Genomic DNA, 19,057 nt, shown 5'->3' on the forward strand with positions numbered 1-19,057 from the left:
TGTGCCAATACTTTTTAAATACAACTGCATACCAAATATCATTGACTTACCACTAGTGGTTCACCATAAACTAGACCTAATCACAAACTAATACATTGTTGACACCGCCGCAGCTGGAAACAGCATACCCATGTCTTGCTTTTTTACTCTGTCAAGCAAGACAAAAAAAAAACCAGATCTCATTTTAGAATACATAACAATATTTTTATAACCATTTATATCCAAGTTGTTTTAATTTTTTAACAGTGTTACTGATATAAGCTGTCGTCAATCCATCAATCACTGGAATTAAATGATAAGAATAATGTATAGATGAACTGTATTTGCTTCATACTTACAACCTTTCATTGGAATTGAGCAAAAATATTTTACCAGTAAATAAGTTTGATTGAACGGATTGAAAAATTATTTCGTGATATAAATCAAGTTGATTTTTTTATACAGGTAGGCCTCTAATTAACAACAGATATTTTATGTAAAAAAAAATTTAATGTCATACATTATAAAAAACAAATAACATCAGGCCCATAACAAATGCAACAAAGATTACAGGTAAAAACTGATATGTGATGTTCTTAGTTAATACAAGTTTGAGATTATATAATATATTAAAAATATAAGTTTATTTGTTCTTGGTTTGTTTACCCATTTTCTACAGAATTCTGGTGATCTAGAGTAAAATCGAGAATTTAGACATCCATAGGCATAGTTACTTTAACCATAATAAAAAAGAATCAACTGTATTTTGCAACAGATAAAAAGTTCATTATCCACACTTTTATCAGTCAATTGGTAAATTCAACAGCGAACCTTATGATAAACAGATTTAATGGGTGGGGAACATTCTACCAATCAGTAACAGAATAAAGATTCACTTGTAAGTGTGGAAATAACAATACTGTCAATTATAATCCATTCAGAAGTATTGTAAAGTTACCACAACAAATAACATCAAATTACAACATTTACAAAGCAACCAGTAGAGATTTATATGAATGGACAGCGAGTTAACAAGTATGTAGTTATAAATATGCTATTTATCAACACTTTAAGTGTCAGAAAACAGATACATGTTCTTTATTATAAATATACAAAATATTCATGTGTGTATATCAGTCTCTAAATATCACAATTATTGAAATTAATAAAAATCTGTTTTCAGCAGTATCATATGAAGCACCATAAGAATACATACATTTTGTCAACATTATTTTTTATAAATATGAAAATATAAATAGATGTATATGAGTATCACTCACTAAAAATGCAATTCATGATATATCCTTTATTCCTAGCACTTTATATGAAGAAATTTTCTCCTGGATCAAAACCTTTTAATTATTTGCCAGCACTGTACAAAATACTTATTAAAAACAATGATTTATCCTAAAGTCACTCTGATGTGTAATACATATTTGAACTTAAATAAAAATTGAGTATGTGCATATATGAATATTCCAGCCGGAATTAAGAGTTCTTTTGTACAAAGAAAGAACTTTCTTGGGTTTATTTTCAGAAATATTTCTGCTGTTATGTCCAGTTTTCATATTGCAAAACACACAATTATTTATGTGTAAATGTGTATATATTAATTAGATGTAAATAATTACACATAAGTATATTATTTATAACAAATACAAATTCCAAATTCTTATCAATAAATATTTAATAACAATAATAAACAAATTTGTACTTTAACAGTAACATAATCGATGTCTCATCATATCCCTAAACTGTCATACAAAATCTTTAAAAGGAATGATAAAAAGGTCTAGGAATGCAAAATTAAATGTACGTCTGACATTTTTAACCACAGATGAAAATAGAAAATGCAAATCTTAACAAATGATTTTATACACAGACATCAGATCAACTGATTCACCATTAAGCTTAAATTCTTATTCTAAGCTTTTCCTTGTCAAGAAAATGTGCATTTCTCATTTTACTTATTTTGGACATAATCTTAAAGCTAGTTATTCACTAGTGCCACAATAAGCATTATCCAAATTATAAAACCCAAATCACTTCAATCATAGCTGACACTTCTAATGTCCACTATCAAAGCATGTTTACATGGCATGACTTGATTGAAGTCTGATATTAGTGAAATAAATGCTAGGACATAATCATTCCTGTTGGGAGTCTGGGTGTGGCTATTAAGTCATCGTTGAACGATAATTCTTGTGTCCATTCATAAAGTTTACTAGCTTCTTTTTCCCATTCCTCTCCATCTCCATCGTCACCAGTGATACCGTACTTATCAAAATAGTCATCAGGTTCTTCTGAAACAGCTGTTGGCTCTCTGGAATCTAACTTTAAATTACTTCCCTCCTACAAAATACACAATTGTTTTTGCATGAATACTGTATAGAAGTTAGGTGATTAAATCTTAAATTCAGTTGACATAAGAAACAATAAATTGGAAAAATAACTTGGATATACCTGTACTTGACTAAGTTTCATGACAATATTTCTTGTTTACGTTTGTTACACAAACACTGTCTAGACCACAGTTTATGACCAATTGTCTGCCTCGCTTAAGGCCATAAGACTTTTTTTTTAACATCATATGCATTTTTTAGTGCACACTTTGCTATTGGGTGCATTTTCGGTTGGTGTCACTTAAAACTCAGTTACTAGTTATTCAGGGAAATTATATAAGTGCATTAATATCATTATCAGTAAATTGTTTGTGTGAATCTTAATTCAAAATTTCTGTCTAACAAGGTTTTTCTGCATCAGTTCATTTAATAGTTTCTAAAACTAATCATAATTCTAGACAATGAATTTTTCCTTATGTTCACACAGGCTTACCTGTCTATTTACACATGTAATACTTACCCTGTCTAAACCATACATTTTCCTTAGTTTAAGAGCCCTATTCCTGGCTTGTTTAGATCTACGACTAGATGGTTGACTGAATGACTGTGAATGTTTGGATTTAGGAGTGTGCATTGGCACTTGAGGTATAGATGCAGACCTGTAATTAAAGTCCAGTGAAACAGGCATGATTTATTTATAAGTGTTTAATGTCTAGTGGTCAATATTTCATGCAAATTATGGTCAACAAATAAACAATAATCATTTGATAAGTTCTACTAAGTATGTCTTCCAATCTTACATTGTAAAAGATGCTAAACCTCAAACATGTATCATTTCAACTCAATTACATTGGGGAAAGTTAAGTAGTTAAGTAGTGATTCCATAGATATGTCAGGATTGAGTTGTGGCTTTAAAATATTGATAGTGTAAACAAATGTATGTAATAACCTTATGATCAATGGTTGTCATTTGTTGATGTGGTTCATAAGTATTTCACATTTTTGATTTTTTTTAATTTAAATTAGACTGTTGGTTTTCCTGTTTGAATGGTTTTACACTAGTTATTTTGGGTGCCCTTTATGAACCGAGGCTAAATGTTGAAGACTGTACTTTGACCTTTAATGGTTTACTTTTACAAATTTCGACTAAGATGGAGAGTTGTCTCGTTGCCCCTCATACATCATCTTCTTATATCTATGACAAAATGGTACAGTAATTTTTAAAATAATTCTTTAAGGTACCAAATTTTTTTTTTTGCATCAGTTATTATATCATGCCTGTAAAAATACAGGAATAAACAATATGTCTTGTCCTATCATCCATTAAGAGCTTTTACCGTAATTCTGATATTACTCGAATATGCTGACGTTTGATTTCTTGTGAAACAGGTCTTTGAACTAATACAGGTATTTCTAACTGCAACTGTGGTGACATTCTTTGATTATATAAATAATCAACAATATCGTAAAATATTGTTCTTCTAGACAAATCTGTAAATACACATTAGAAACATGTTATATTAAGTTTTATGTTAACCATATTATGTGATATGTTCAAAGTGATCTGCAAAAGTGTTACCATATGGTTAAATTTTAGTCTGTTCCAGTTTGTAGTGAAATTTGCAGACATACTTACAGAAAAAACAATGCCGATGTTAGACAAAACAAAAGGTTTACATAATTTTTTTGGAATCAACATAAATATTCATACAATTTACATATTTGCTGACATTTGTAATCGACAATCAATAAAAATAAAATTGTCAGACTTTTTTAATGCAGAAAACATTTGCTGTTGTACAAGAAATTACCAAAAACAAATGTATTTCAAGACTAAATTTCACAAGTTCCATAAACAAAATCAATATTGTTTGACAATGTCTAGATCAATCCTTCATCTTTTAATATCTTAATATAATTATTTTAATACATACCATCTAATGTCAGCTTCCTCCAGTAGTTTTCTTTTCCACCCATGGTAGCAGGTGATTCATCAACATTTGCTAAATACTGAAAAGGACAAGAAGATCAGTTGTGTTCTGGGAACTTCTGGCAGGAATTAATAACACCTTCATATGCTACTCTTCATCTCAAATTAATTTGGATCATTTAATTTCCATAAAATTTAGAAAAAATATTTGCTTTGACCCTTTGATAAAAATATAGAGATTTCAAACAAGAGTGCACACACTGAAATGTCTCGCCTTCTTTACTAATCATTGATATTATGTTGATAGTCCTAAGTATAAAGCTTGATTACAACTGTCACATAAACTTAACATTAAGATAGCTAAACAAAGACCAATGAACCAAGAAAATGAGGTCAAGGTCAGATGAACCATGCCAGGCAGACATGTACAGCTAACAAAGCTTCCATACAACAAATATAGTTGACCTATTACTTATAGTTTAAGAAAAATAGACCAAAACACAAAAACTTAACACTGTGCAATGAGGTCATGGTCAAATAAAATCTGCGGGACTGACATATAGATCATAATATATTTCCATACACCAAATATAGTTGACCTTTGGCATATAATATTAGATAAAAAGACCAAAACTTAAAAACTTAACTTTGTCCACTGAAACATGAAAATGAGGTCAAGGTCAGATGACATCTGCCCGCTAGACATGTACACCTTACAACCATTCCATACAACAAATATAGTAGACCTATTGCATAAAGTATGAGAAATACAGACCAAAAACACAAAAACTTAACTATAACCACTGAACCATGAAAATGAGGTCAAGGTCAGATGACACCTGCCAGTTGGACATGTACACCTTCCAGTCCTTCCATACACCAAATATACTAGCCCTATTACTTATAGTATCTGAGATATGGACTTGACCACCAAAACTTAACCTTGTTCATTGATCCATGAAATGAGGTCGAGGTCAAGTGAAAACTGTCTGACAGGCATGAGCACCTTGCAAGGTACGCACATACCAAATATTGTTATCCTATTACTTATAATAAGAGAGAATTCAACATTACAAAAATTTTGAACTTTTTTTTCAAGTGGTCACTGAACCATGAAAATGAGGTCAAGGACATTGGACATGTGACTGACGGAAACTTTGTAACATGAGGCATCTATATACAAAGTATGAAGCATCCAGGTGACCAGGTCTTTCATCTTCTAAAATATAAACCTTTTAAGAAGTTAGCTAACACTGCCGCCGTAGCCGCCGCCGCCGGATCACTATCCCTATGTCGAGCTTTCTGCAACAAAAGTTGCAGGCTCGACAAAAACCTGAACCACACACTTTATTGGAAATTTTTTATTGGATAAATAGCTATTTGGCAAATACAAATGTTTATCATTGACAAGCCGAACATTTCTATAGCAATAGAATGTGATTAAAACATTCAGCTGATTTTTAGAGTTATCTATTATGTTATGTACTATCTTAAAGGGGCACTAGCTACAAGATATATAAAAAAATCACTTTACTTGTGATACAAAAACACCTGCAAAATTTGGCTCTCTTTCAAATAATTGTTTGCACCCTGTGAAACAGTTTTTGAATTAAAATGAGGTGGTCATGGAATTATTGAATAAATTTATTTCCTAATCACTTGAAGACCAATTGTCCGTTTTTCATTCTATCTTCTTCATTTTACTTTGTATCGTAATATATTGTCCGGAATATGCATGAAATATTTGCAAATGGTGATTAAGACAACATTAATCAACCTTGATATTTTCTTTAACACTATAGAAATAAATTTTGTTTTACCTGCATATAATCTTTAAGTGTGGTTACATCAACTTCATCCGTTATCTTATACTGTTGTTGAAACATGGCGTCTTGTAACATTTGGTCGTAGAATTTTCTGTTTCCCATATTCCGTAAAGAATCTTCTGATGCCTGTTTGTGTAGATGAGTATAAGATCTAATGTATGTATACAGTTTGTTTTTTGAGTATAAGCTTAGTGATAATAGAAAAGTGCCTCTATTAAAAAATAATATAAACTGTTATCACAGAGATATGTCTCGCCTTTTTGTAATTTTAGTTTTAACATATCTATTTATAGTGGATTGGGAAACAAGTATTCCAACTTATATTAATCCCTTTCCACTTTAAGGATGGGAGTGCTGCCTTTTAGCGGCATTAGCCTGCTCTTCTTCGAAATCTACAAGGGTGTCTTTTAGGTGCAAGAGGTATGGCTCTCTCTTAACACGGGTCAGCCATTTATCGTCCCCTTCCGACGGACTATCATCGTTTCCTCAAGACCATACTCGCAAATGGTGTCAAGGGAGAGCCGAAAATTCAGTCCCTGAAATTTTCATCCCAGAACGAGAATCGAACCAGGAACCTTTGTGTTAGAAGTCCGATGCACTAACCACTACACCACGGCTCTTGTAATTTTGATTATGCAAATGTTAAAATCAAAATAACATCTTATACAAGTTATGCAAATATTCAAAGTCAATGAACCATGACTGAGTAACATGGCTCAACAATCTCAATGTAAATGAGATGTGCCAATGCTAATACAACTGCATACCAAATACCATTGACCTATTATAAGTTGTTCCCAAACCTAAATACAAACATTAACTTGTAAACTATGAAAAAGATTCAAAGTCAATGAACCACTAAGTGGGGATGGGGCTAAAGAATCTCCATGGAAACAATACTTGCAGATGCCAATAAATATGCATACCAAATATCATTGACTTAACATTAGCAGTTCATCTTGAACTGATCTAATCACAAACTAATACATGTAAACTAAGATAAGTTTCAAAGTCATTAGACTGTGACTGAGGGGCGAGGCCAAATATTTTCCATGGAAATGAGATGTGCCAATGCTTATACAACTGAATACCAATTAACAATGGCCTTCCACTAATGGTTCCCCTTGAAATGACCTAATCACAAACTAATAAAATTGAGAATGGAAATGGGGAATGTGCCAAAGAGACAACAACCCGACCATAGAAAAAAACAACAGCGGAAGGTCACCAACAGATCTTCAATGTAGCGAGAAATTCCCGCACCCGGAGGCGTCCTTCAACTGGCCCTGCCCCTTCAGTCATGGTCTATTGACTTCAAAAACTTTTGCTTATTTAACATGTATTATGTTAGTGATAAGGTCAGTTTATGTGGTAGGTCAATGATATTTGATATGCAGTTGTATAAGCATTGGCATATCTCATTTCCATGGAGATAATTTGGTTCGACTCAATAATCTCCATGGAAATGAGATGTGCCAATGCTTATACAACTGCATACCATATCAATAGACCATGACTGAAGGGGCAGGGCCAAATAATCTCCATGGAAATGAGATGCGCCAATGCTTATACAACTGCATATCAAATATCATTGACCTACCACTTGTGGTTCCACACAAACTGACTGATAACTTGATAACTTGGAAAATTTGTCAAAGTCAATAGACCATGACTAAGGGAGTCGAACCAAATTATCTCCATGGAAATGAGATATGCCAATGCTTATACAACTGCATATCAAATATCATTGACCTCCTACTTGTGGTTCCACATAAACTGACCTTATCACTAACATAATACATGTTAAATAAGCAAAAGTTTTGAAGTCAATAGACCATGACTGAAGGGGCAGGGCCAAATAATCTCCATGGAAATGAGATGTGCCAATGCTTATACAACTGCATCTAAATATCATTGACCTTCCACTTGTGGTTCCACATAAACTGACCTAATCCCTTACTAATACATGTAAAATAAGCAAAAGTTTTGAAGTCAATAGACCATGACTGAAGGGGCAGGGCCAAATAATCTCCATGGAAATGAGATGTGCCAATGCTTATACAACTGCATACCAAATATGATTGACCTACCACTTGTGATTCACCATAAACTAGACCTAATCACAAACTAATGCATTGTTGACGCCATCGCCGCCGCCGGAAACAGCATACCTATGTCTCGCTTTATGACTCCGTCAAGGCGAGACAAAAATTAAATGAATATCAATATCAATATATATTTTAGGTAACAAATATCCTTAATCGGTATAAACAGTCTAATGTAAAATGGTGTCTAAATCTACATCATTTTCAGAAATTGTACCTTTATACAAAATAAAAACTGAACATCATTTTGTAAAAAGTTAGAATGATGAAATTTTAAAAATCTGGAAGTTCATGCAAATTAAGAATTTACAATAGACAGTGATGAACATGTGTATATCCTAACTGAAACAACATATCTAGCAGCTGTGGTTACTGCATGTATAATTTGAACTACCCCATTTTATTGATCCCATTTAGTATCATTTTTTTTTCATCCCAAATCTCCCCAAAAGATTCACTCTTCCCTGGACCAAGCTGTGTTATGCATTATGATGGTAATAGTCAGGTAGGCGAGATCTGCCTTACTGTGCTCAAGAGATCTCAAATGCCAACTGAGAGGAAGGCCTTTTACATAATATACAAATGTAATTTCATACTTAATATCTATAGTTTGAAATTAACATATCTTATATCTTTTTTGCAAATACTTTATTCTGTCTGAAGTTTTGAGCAATTTTTACTTTACATTCGAAGTTCTAGGACTTTCCATTTCCATGTAAATAAATATAAGATCACTTTGTCTATGATAATGAATAGAAAGTTCCACCATGTAAATGTAAAAAGGACTTTGAAATTTAGTAATGATTTACCTCAGAGGCAGGTTTAATAATTCTTCTTCCACTCATGTACTTTAATCCTTTTCCTTCTGTGTGGATATAAATCTTGAAAAATATCATTGGTGGAAATTCTGGTCCTCCAAACCTTCAGGGAGAAGACAAAAATATCTATAAAATATGTCATATGTGTCTGTTCTTACAACAAAACACTCTTTTGAATTTATAGCTATAGAAGGGTAAAATATGACCTGGTTCTTGGACAAAAATGTTCATGATTTAATCAAAGAATCAAAAATAAATAAATTATGACTTTAAGCAAATAAGAAATACTTGTATACACAACATGTACCAATTAAAGTGATCTCAGAATATAATGTACCTGAATCTAACTCTGACTTGTTGAAATTTATCAGCTAACAGCTCTGCTTCTTTTGGACATACTTTTCTCAAAATTTCTTTTGACAATGAATTTTCCTGTAAATAAATATTACCATTATTCAATCAAAATTGAAAATAGAAAAATCTTTAAAGTTGATCTACTATTAAAAGTGGTAGGTTTATGTTTTCATCCGTTATTTTCTTTTCAATCTGACAAATACAAATGTAAAGCAAAGATTTCAATCTTAAATAACATTTTTTTTACTAGTATATGTTTTATGGGATATGTTTACCTATATGTAGGTTTTGTTTTTGAAATGTCTTTTGTGTATGTTTGCATTCATATAATTTGTCACAAACTTATTGATTAGAGTTTATACGACAATAAATATTTGAATTGAATTGAAAAAAGAAAGTTGCATACAAATTTTAACCATGTAAAATGTATAAAAGGACATTGAAAGTCATTGATGCTTTACCTCAGCAAATTTTTTTTATTTCTAATGAAAAAAAGTGAGTGAAAACTTACTGCAGCACAAACAGCATGTTTTAATAGTTTAAACATCTGTCTGTCTCTAAAGGCAATCCATTGTCTCTCAATGATTGTAGCTGCTGCTTGTCGAATTAGTCTAAAAAAGGAAATATCAAAATAAAGTTATTAGCTAATATAGCTGGTAAATACGAATGTTAAAACATCTACAATCTTCTATCATCCTTTTCATAGTGAACCTCTTATTTCTAGAAAAGGCAATTGCTTAAAGACATAAGACACACTGCATTGAATATTGAAGAGTTTTTACATTGAATCTTTAGCAAATTTAAGTCACGCATTGCAACTTAAAGTAGTACTCTCAAAATATAAAAGAAATTATTTCATCATGACTTGACTTCAAAGATAAATAAGTTTTAATTTAATTTGACATATTTGACAAATGTTTGAGGTAAAAACACAATATTTCACATGCCAATTTTTTTTCTTAAAAATATATACTAGGATGAAAAAATTAGGTGTCGATTCTTTAGCTAAAAATAGAAACCTACAAATAACAGCATAAAAACATGTTGGCAAAGTGTAAAACAACTTGTACATTTCAAAGTACAGAATAATGAAATCACAACTTACTCTTTTTCCGATCTTTGAGCCTGAACAAGTCTAGAATTGGATTTTGCTCTGCTTGGATGGTCAAATTCTTTAACACTGACAGGCGTTGTTGTCAATGGTCTCGCTCTGCCGAACTCTTGTCCCTCCAATGTAGCTACAAAATCTCCATGAAGACTCCTAGTTGGACTTGCAGATTTTCTCTTGAATTCATCACTTTGTGCTGATGGTAATTTAACATTTATAGAAGCTCTGCTGGTAATACTTTTAGCATCAAGACTTTTGCCACTTTTGCCACTCGGAGAGTCTCCCATGGTAAGTTTGTATTGTTGAAAAGAGGTCCTTACTTACATTGGAAATCTGAAAGATACACATTCTATAAGCTATTTGATTTAATCAAAATAAATATTATATAAATCTTCACTAGAAACTATATTGGTTTTATGCATGGAAAGTGATGATCAATTCATTTTTCAGTACTTTAACTTCTTCATGAGGAAAAATTATGAGTTCCTGACTAAATGAGAACTCTAAAACATACTCCTGAAAACTTATCCTAACAACTTGAATTGAAAATGGGATCAAAACCATATGACATATTAACATAATAAATCAAAGTGCTGGATAGCACTTCTAAAAAAGTTGCAACGACTAATTAGCATGACTTTTTGTATTGAAGGCCTGCAGAGCTCTGTACTAAAGTCATATGATTTATCCAATTATAGTCTCAAATTGTTCTAACTACAACAGTTTATTTATCATGGAAAATTGTATTTAAATGTAGTTTAGAATATTTTTGCTTCTTACCGTTTGTTTTAAACTGTTCTAAAAGTATTTTCCAGCTACAAAATATACAATTGGTATCGTCGTAGCGACGTTACGTAATAATCACAGATATTACAGTTCCTGTAAACCTTGACATCATAATTCAGAACATTTGACGTCACAACTAAAAAGCGATTGTTGCTTGACGTCAAATCATTATTCGGAGGTGATATAAGGTCATTCGGAGGCAAATTACAGCTAAATACCAAAAGTGTAAATATGTTTATAAGATCGCCATTTCACGATGAAGAACAATACACCTTATCGCTAATCCTGGCTGCTTGAACTTTTGACGCATACAACAATCACTTTTCCATTGTGGCGTCAGATATTTTGTATTATGACGTCAAAATTTTACAGGAACCTGTGTGATATCAAGTAATGGCGGACAAATAGCGATAAGGTGTATTAAATATTTCTTGCATGTTGATCTTTTAACCGATTTCATGAATCACGGTTCATAAAAAAACTTTTTCACTGCTGCACGTGCAATAAAAATGGCAAAACACGTTAACCGAACCTGTTTAATCCTCAATCTTTCTTCAATCTTTTTAATTAAAATTGTAATAAAAATATGAAAAAATATGGACGAATCGACCTGTGGTTGTGACTGTTAGGCCGAAACATCTCGAAAGCAAAGTCTTATTGTGAGGAACGTAATATTGGTATTAGATATGCTAGCATAAACAATATATGTCACAATATATAGAATATTACCACATTTTGGACCTCGTCACCGTCTCCATAATAAACAATATGGCGGGATTCATTGGTTACATATCCCGGCATGCAAGGGAATAAAACATAGATTGTGATTTCTAACACTTCTTTAATTTTTTTGAACAGGATATGCATTTAAAATAAATGAAAATGTATTGTTTAAAACTGATTTTTAATTTTCAATGCTGAATAGATAAATTTGTATCTATATTTCAAATTACAACTACATTATAAATCATAAATCTTTCCTTTATTCACAACATTTTACTTTTCGTTTCCGGAGTTAAGGACGCATGCGTTAAATTCCTATATTTTGCAGCTAAAAATCAACATTGAGATATCAAATGTGTTAAATTCTTTGAAATCGATTATTTATTTGTGAAAATGAGACTAAAAACAACTTTACAGAAAGAGCCGAAACATATCCTTTTTACTGCCTGTACAGTTCAACTAAAAAAAGCTTGAACAGTTCTTTTCGAACTTGATATGATGTATAATATTTTTTGCTGTCTGAAATAACATCCATGTATTTGTCTTTTGAAGTCACATATATTCAATATGATCTCAAAGATTATGAGGCAGATGAAACCTGTTAAAGGGGATGAATGATACAGTTTATTGGTCGTCCAACTGTCTATATCACTGCTCCGCTCTTAACCCTTAACATGCGGTACTTCTTCAATATGACATATGACAGGCGTACCAAATCCACCTTATGGCGTATTCCGGCTGACCCTGCCGCTTGAACTTTTGACGCATTCAACAATCACTTTTTCATTGTGGCGTCAGATATTTTGTTTAATGACGTCAAAATTCAACAAGAACCTGTGTGATATCCAGTAATGGCCGACAAATAGCGATAAGGTGTATGGCATTCTATACTTTTAGAAGTCAGCTTTATGATACTTATTTTGAAAGTTATGCATGTTCAATCAACTAGTCATGTGTCTCATGTATAAATTGCATTTTGAGCACAAATACCGACTTGGAAATTTGAAATTGGATGAAACTGGGTTCTCTGGAGGGGTGGGCTTATATTTGTTTAGGGGCCAGCTGAAGGACGCCTCTGGGTGCATGAATTTCTCGTTGCATTGAAGACCTGTTGGTGACCTTCTGCTGTTGTCTGCTCTATGGTCGGATTGTTGTCTCTTTGGCACATTCCCCATTTCCATTCTCAATTTTATTCCCTTTTGTGTCTAACACAGGAAGTTCAGAGGCCTGAAACTTGCAAAAATAGTGCAAACCCGCAGGCCTATAACTACTGATCGTAATTATTATTGAAATACGAATAGTAAACAACTACTTCCGGTTTCGGTCCATTTGAAGTAAAAAATGGAAAAAAATCGTGAAATTCCTTGCATATTTTTCAGTCCAAATGACCTTCTGTAGACTGCCAAACCATGCTCAGATTAAATCCCACCTCACCTGACAACTGTTGAGGTCAATTTGTTTACTGGGGTCCACTCTACATGCAGGTTACAGCTGGATGGAAACCTTTACCAGCATCCCTGGGTCTTCGGGGTCAAGCTTAAGGACGAAAATTTGTCTTATGAAAAGTACTATGTCTGTTGAAAATAGAATAAATCTTCACAAAAGGATTCCTTAATGTCAAGTATAACATGTTAGCAAATAAATACATGTAGCACTAAGGCCGTGTCTGTTTTTTTCTTTGTTTTGCGTCAACTGATTCTGAGAAAACCTACCAGACAGCAAGGAAAAAAAACACACACAAAGAAAATAACACAAGAGTCTGCTTAAGTTCTGGACTGATTAACAGTGACTTTAGATCAATACTGTCATATCTAAGTGAAAGAGCAAACATGACAAACAGGAAATTTAGCAATGTACAAACTTGATATGACTATATTCTGAGAAATGGCCTTGGTATTTCAAACATTTCCCATTTATACTGAAGCCTTTGAGAAGAGACATGTTTTGATCTGAGATGTGTCATGTTGTATTAAAACCTATGTATAATCAATAATTCCCTGTATCAAATCAATAATGCTTTAAGCATGAATTATCTCCCATTTGCAGAGTTATCTTCCTATAATTGGAATACTTTATGTAAACTTTTTGGCAATATATTAATATTTTGTTCTGCATACTTTTTTTTCAGAAAATAAACTAATGAAATTATGTTTTATATCTTAATATCTTGTGGAATTAAAAATGTACATACTAATTTATCCTATCTTATCAGACAGTAGATATCATTTAAAGAAATTTATTAGAAATATTTGCAAAAACTACTATTTTTCATTTAAAAAAGTATAAAAATTTATTTCAATTATAAAATAAGATAACTGTGCAAATGGGAGGTAACTCTTGCTTCAAGCAAGTAAGGAACGCCTACTGTAAGACCTGTACCAAGGAAGAACCATTACAGTGAAATTGGTTGATCTTTTCAATATCAAATTTAGTGAATCTTAATATTAAATAAAAGCTCTGATACATTCAAATGTTTTATTAATTGAAAACAATTCTTAAAACAAAATTTAAAACAAATAAATCAAAACTTTACATGAGAACTAAAGTATAAACTTAACAGGAGAATTAAAGTATTGGCTGAATATTTATAAACAAAAAATGATGAAAAAAAAACAAAAAAAAATTATTTAAGAAACACATTAAAAATTAAAAATAAACCTTTGGCACTAATACAAACAAATTAAAGTCTTTTACATAAACAAATCAAGTGATATATATTAAATGAATGTAAATAATTAAAGATCTACTTTAATAACATAATAAAATTGCTACACAGAAAAAAGCATTTACAAATTAATACTGTGGAATTTAATACTGTCAACTTTGAATTCAAACCTGTACATAAAATCAGCAATTTTCAAATGTTTCACAAACAAATATAAAGATTAGTTTGAAGGCAAAACTATTTACTATATATGTATATAACCATTCTTAAATTAAAAAACATTTTTTTTAAAACTGGAACTGTTCTTTTTTCACAAAATTTGTCAGTCAGCTCAAAGCTTACATATGCACCAAACATTTTAAAAGCATCTATAGCCTTGAGAGATGTATTCATTTCAATTTTTTCCCCGTTAGAGCTAGATGAAACATAACATTTTATCAGAGTTTTATCCCGTATGGTGATAGGTTCATTGAATCTTGTATTTAACGTGTCTCTTATGCTGGCTACGTAAAGGCTCTCTAGGATCTGAGAAAAAGTTTCTGTGCCGGCGAGCGGAAAGGCATATGGAGCCAGAACGATCCTTTTATCTTTGAAAAGTGAAACACAAACGATCTCGCTCGCCGGCACATTTATACTGGCCATTTCTGCTGTCACATTTATACTGGCCATTTCTGCTGTCACATGTATCGAAGTCAAGATCGCTTAAACGCTTTAAATAAGGAGCGTACTTGTTATTTAAAGCGCAAAATAGATATGAGTATAAGAATACACAAAAACACGGCTGGAAAAACCCGGAAAATACGGATTTTCTACTGACGAACAAAAAAAAGTTTGTGTTTGTTTTTGACACAAATTGGCCGAAAACCTACCCGCACGCGGACGCAAAACAAATAAAAAAACAACTATGGCCTAACTCTATGAAAAAAATTGTGTCCACCTATATCTAGAGAACCATTATAATTTCATACTTTATACTTGACTGTTGACATGTATATTTAACCAACACCAGATGGTGTGTCCTAATGTTTGTACAACTTCCTAAGTCAAAGTTCAATGTCAAAAACTGGTTTCAGGGTCCAACACTCCTTTGAAAATTGTGTCGACTGTATTTAGAGATCCGGTTTAATTTCATTCTTGACATGTATATTAATCAACAGCAGACATGCAGAGGGTGTGTCATAATGTTTGTACAACTTCCTCTGGTCAAAGTTAAAGGACACAATCTTGGTTTCAGTGTCCGTCAGTCCATTGTCAGTAAAAAAAATTGGACGGTTCTATATGTAGAGAACCCCATGTCCTATGGTACAGACCATTTGCCCTCTATATTTTGAGAACTGTTAAGATTTCAAAGTTTTAGATTAACCCATTTTTCCAGAATTCACCTAGTGGTCAACAATGAATTCACATCACACAGTCATATCACTACTATACTATGAAAATAAGATCAGGATATTTATCAGTTTAATTAAATTGCCAAATAAAACACTGTAACTAAAAGACAGAATAAAATCACTCTCAGCAAATAATGTCAAAAATGAGACTTTTAATAACTTGAAAAAAGTGCTTCATATCAATATATATATATATATATATATATAATCCATACAAATTTTTTACCACACATTTTTACAGCAGGGCCCACAGAGATGGCTCCCACCTCAATGATGTCTATTTTTTGTTGCAGAAGATCAAAAAGGCAAATCCCACATTACAATGTCCATACAATCCAACCCATCTTGTTGTATTGATCTGAAATTTGGGGTTATATATATTTTGTTTGTTACTTCAAACTTATCTAAATTAATGATACCTTAACATTTTCCACATTCTGAACTAGTCAGCTGTGTAGGATGGACAACTCCAGAAGAACTGTATTCCGGTGCTGATGATCATCTGGTTCTGAAGTGGAATCTGAGTAACAATGAAACAAATACCCTTGTTAAGTTACCAGATGATGTATTCCCTACTGATATGCACTGGTTTCCTAAATCTGCTGCTGGGGGTGGAAAGAAGACGGGATCAGACCTCTTTGTTTTAACATCAACAGATGGTAAGGTTTTCACCAAGAAAATAAATATATCACCAAGGAAAAATGAGGTATTTTTCCTTAGCAATATTTTTGAATAGTTTTGTATTGTAATAGAAAAATGTAGTTTATTTTTATGGTTTATTAGTTAATGTATGCGGGTTCTACTTTGTAAACTATTTTACATAAAATTATTGTTTAAATGTTCTATACATTTCAAGCGTAGGATACTTCAACCAATGTCAAATAAGCACTTTTATAAACTATTGATCTTGTCTGGACAATGAGACTGCAGCAGTTACCAAATTATATATATGTCTAGTAAAGTTATAAAGAGCATCTTAAAAGTTCGGACAACGGTCAAGCGACATCTGCAACTTTATTTGTGTATTATACATTTTGTCGATAACTCATAAATCATACATTCTTTTGTTTGTTACTTGCTAGGACATTCAGAACTTAGTATTTAAACTTATTAAGCCGCTATGAAATCAATAGCGAGTTTCTTGATATAGTAGGTGTCAGTCGATCCCGGCCTGCCTGGATATCGGCAGCAATGTTCCATATTCTTATACATGTATTTCTTGTGTTGTAAAATAAGAATGCTTTATCTATTCGAGAATAATTAATATACCATCATTGAACTTAGTGTTTTATTGACTTCTTGTGCGTTATATGAAGAAAACCAGACAATGAGATACCTATGCTCTACCATCACTATTCAGAGTTAGTTCCCCTACAAAATAATATGATAGGAACTGGGTCGCAGAATGTCAGCTAGTTCCCCCACTTATTGACATGCAATCCGGTCCGGTCATAGAGTGGTTCGAGGACCCGGCTTCGTTTCTCGTGAAGAAGATGCTTGCTGAACTTTAAGGACTAGTGCCATAATATAGAAGACCTCCAGGACAGAAACCGTATAGGAATTTAGCTATTTACTTATTCCTTGGTAACTGCAGAGGGTGAGTACAGCCTACTATTAAATCACCTGTGACACTTTTATATATAATAATAATTTTAATTTATTGAACATATAATTAGGTCTGATAAGTGATAAGGCTTATATTTTTCGTCCCTCCTGAAGTCTAATATTATATTATTAAAATGGCAAAGTCTTTTGAGTTCAAGAACAACTTCATGGCTAATGTAGAAACAGCCATTGTAAATAGTAATAAAATAAGGGTTAAATTAGGTAATATTTATATAAATGCTCTTGTAGACTCTGGTGCTACAATTTCTGTTATTAATGAGCAATTGCTTAGAAGAGCATTTTATAAGAAAGAATTACCAGTCATAACTACTACAGATTTACATGAAATTCGTGGAGTATGCAATACTGTACATAATGTTCAAGGGAAAATTGATTTGGACATAGATGTCAATGGATTAGTTATGCCCTTTTCTTTTTATATTTTAAGAGATGTTGGATTTCACTTAATCCTTGGTCAAGATTTTTTGACTACTCATAAGGCAAATATTGATTTTTCAAATGGTTGTGTTTCATTTCATAATGATTTTACTATTGCTGCCTTGGAGTCTGGAAAGAATTTAGAGAGATATTTCATAGCAAACACAAACAAAACGCTGACTTTAAAAGCATATACAGAGAATGATATACAACTTTCTATCAATAAATTCCCAACAAATACAACAGTGCTGTTAGAGCCACACGATAATTTGATAAACAGACAAATATTAGGTTCAAATTGTCTCAGTGTAGTTAAAAATGCAAAAGTTTACTACAGAGTTCTAAATCCAACAAATGAAGACATTGTTATAAAGGCAAATTCACCAATTTCAAAAGTTTGGAAATCACCCACAAAACCAATCTGTGCCTTAGATAACAAATCAAAATCTGATGTTCAATTTCAAGACCCAATTAAAGAGGCATTAAATCTTAATGTTACAATTGATTCCGATAACATTACTAAAGAACAACACCAAAAACTTCTAAAGTTAATAGGATCAAATAGGAATGTTTTCGCAAAAGATGCGTCTGAATTAGGCAAAACAGACTTGCATTATCACAATATTGAAACGACAAATGAAGCACCAGTAAGGTCTAAACGGTTTCAATATTCACCAAAAATGCAAGAAATTATGGAGACACAAATCAAAAATCTCAAAGAAAATGACATCATAGAAGAATCAATGTCTCCTTACCATAGCAGTGTAATCTTAGTGAAAAAACCAAACAATACATACAGATTCGTTTTAGACTTTCGAAAATTGAATGAGGTCACTAAAAAAGTTTCTTTCTCAATTCCTAAAATAGAAGAGGTTGTTGATACAGTTGGCTATTCAAGAGCTAAAATTTTCAGTTCGCTTGATCTTGCTAGTGGATTTCATCAGGTGCCACTTGATGAACAGTCAAAACACAAAACAGCATTCATGA

General features: G+C 32.1%; 2 protein-coding genes across 2 annotated transcripts in view; one reads left to right on the forward strand and one right to left on the reverse strand.

Moving 5' to 3' along the window:
- Positions 1-469: 469 nt before the first annotated feature.
- LOC139514710 (uncharacterized protein CXorf58-like) lies at positions 470-12,107 on the reverse strand. Its single transcript, XM_071304280.1, has 10 exons — positions 11,978-12,107; positions 10,460-10,795; positions 9,866-9,965; positions 9,338-9,432; positions 8,992-9,103; positions 6,072-6,203; positions 4,256-4,331; positions 3,659-3,812; positions 2,842-2,980; positions 470-2,331 (listed from the first exon to the last, which is right to left on the reverse strand). Exons 2-10 carry the CDS (start codon positions 10,747-10,749, stop codon positions 2,116-2,118), a joined length of 1,314 nt encoding a protein of 437 aa, XP_071160381.1. The 5' UTR covers positions 10,750-10,795; positions 11,978-12,107; the 3' UTR covers positions 470-2,115.
- LOC139514709 (intraflagellar transport protein 80 homolog) overlaps positions 11,839-19,057 on the forward strand; it is a 32,152-nt gene continuing 24,933 nt past the window's right edge. Inside the window, exons 1-2 of the mRNA XM_071304279.1 lie at positions 11,839-12,401; positions 16,462-16,686. Of these exons, the coding sequence (XP_071160380.1) occupies positions 12,365-12,401; positions 16,462-16,686 (262 nt within the window). The 5' untranslated portion in view covers positions 11,839-12,364. The remainder of the gene's footprint in view (positions 12,402-16,461; positions 16,687-19,057) is intronic.

The sequence above is a fragment of the Mytilus edulis genome, chromosome 3 (assembly GCF_963676685.1).
Source record: "Mytilus edulis chromosome 3, xbMytEdul2.2, whole genome shotgun sequence".
Taxonomy (NCBI): Eukaryota; Metazoa; Mollusca; class Bivalvia; order Mytilida; family Mytilidae; genus Mytilus; species Mytilus edulis.

Excerpts from the sequence above, each read along its gene's own strand:
- LOC139514710 (XM_071304280.1), bottom strand. The coding sequence starts at position 10,749 with ATGGGAGACTCTCCGAGTGGCAAAAGTGGCAAAAGTCTTGATGCTAAA. Across the intron at positions 9,104-9,337 it reads CAAGTCAGAGTTAGATTCAG|GTTTGGAGGACCAGAATTTC; the intron begins GTACATTATATT and ends TTCTCCCTGAAG. Across the intron at positions 6,204-8,991 it reads TTATTAAACCTGCCTCTGAG|GCATCAGAAGATTCTTTACG; the intron begins GTAAATCATTAC and ends CTACACAAACAG.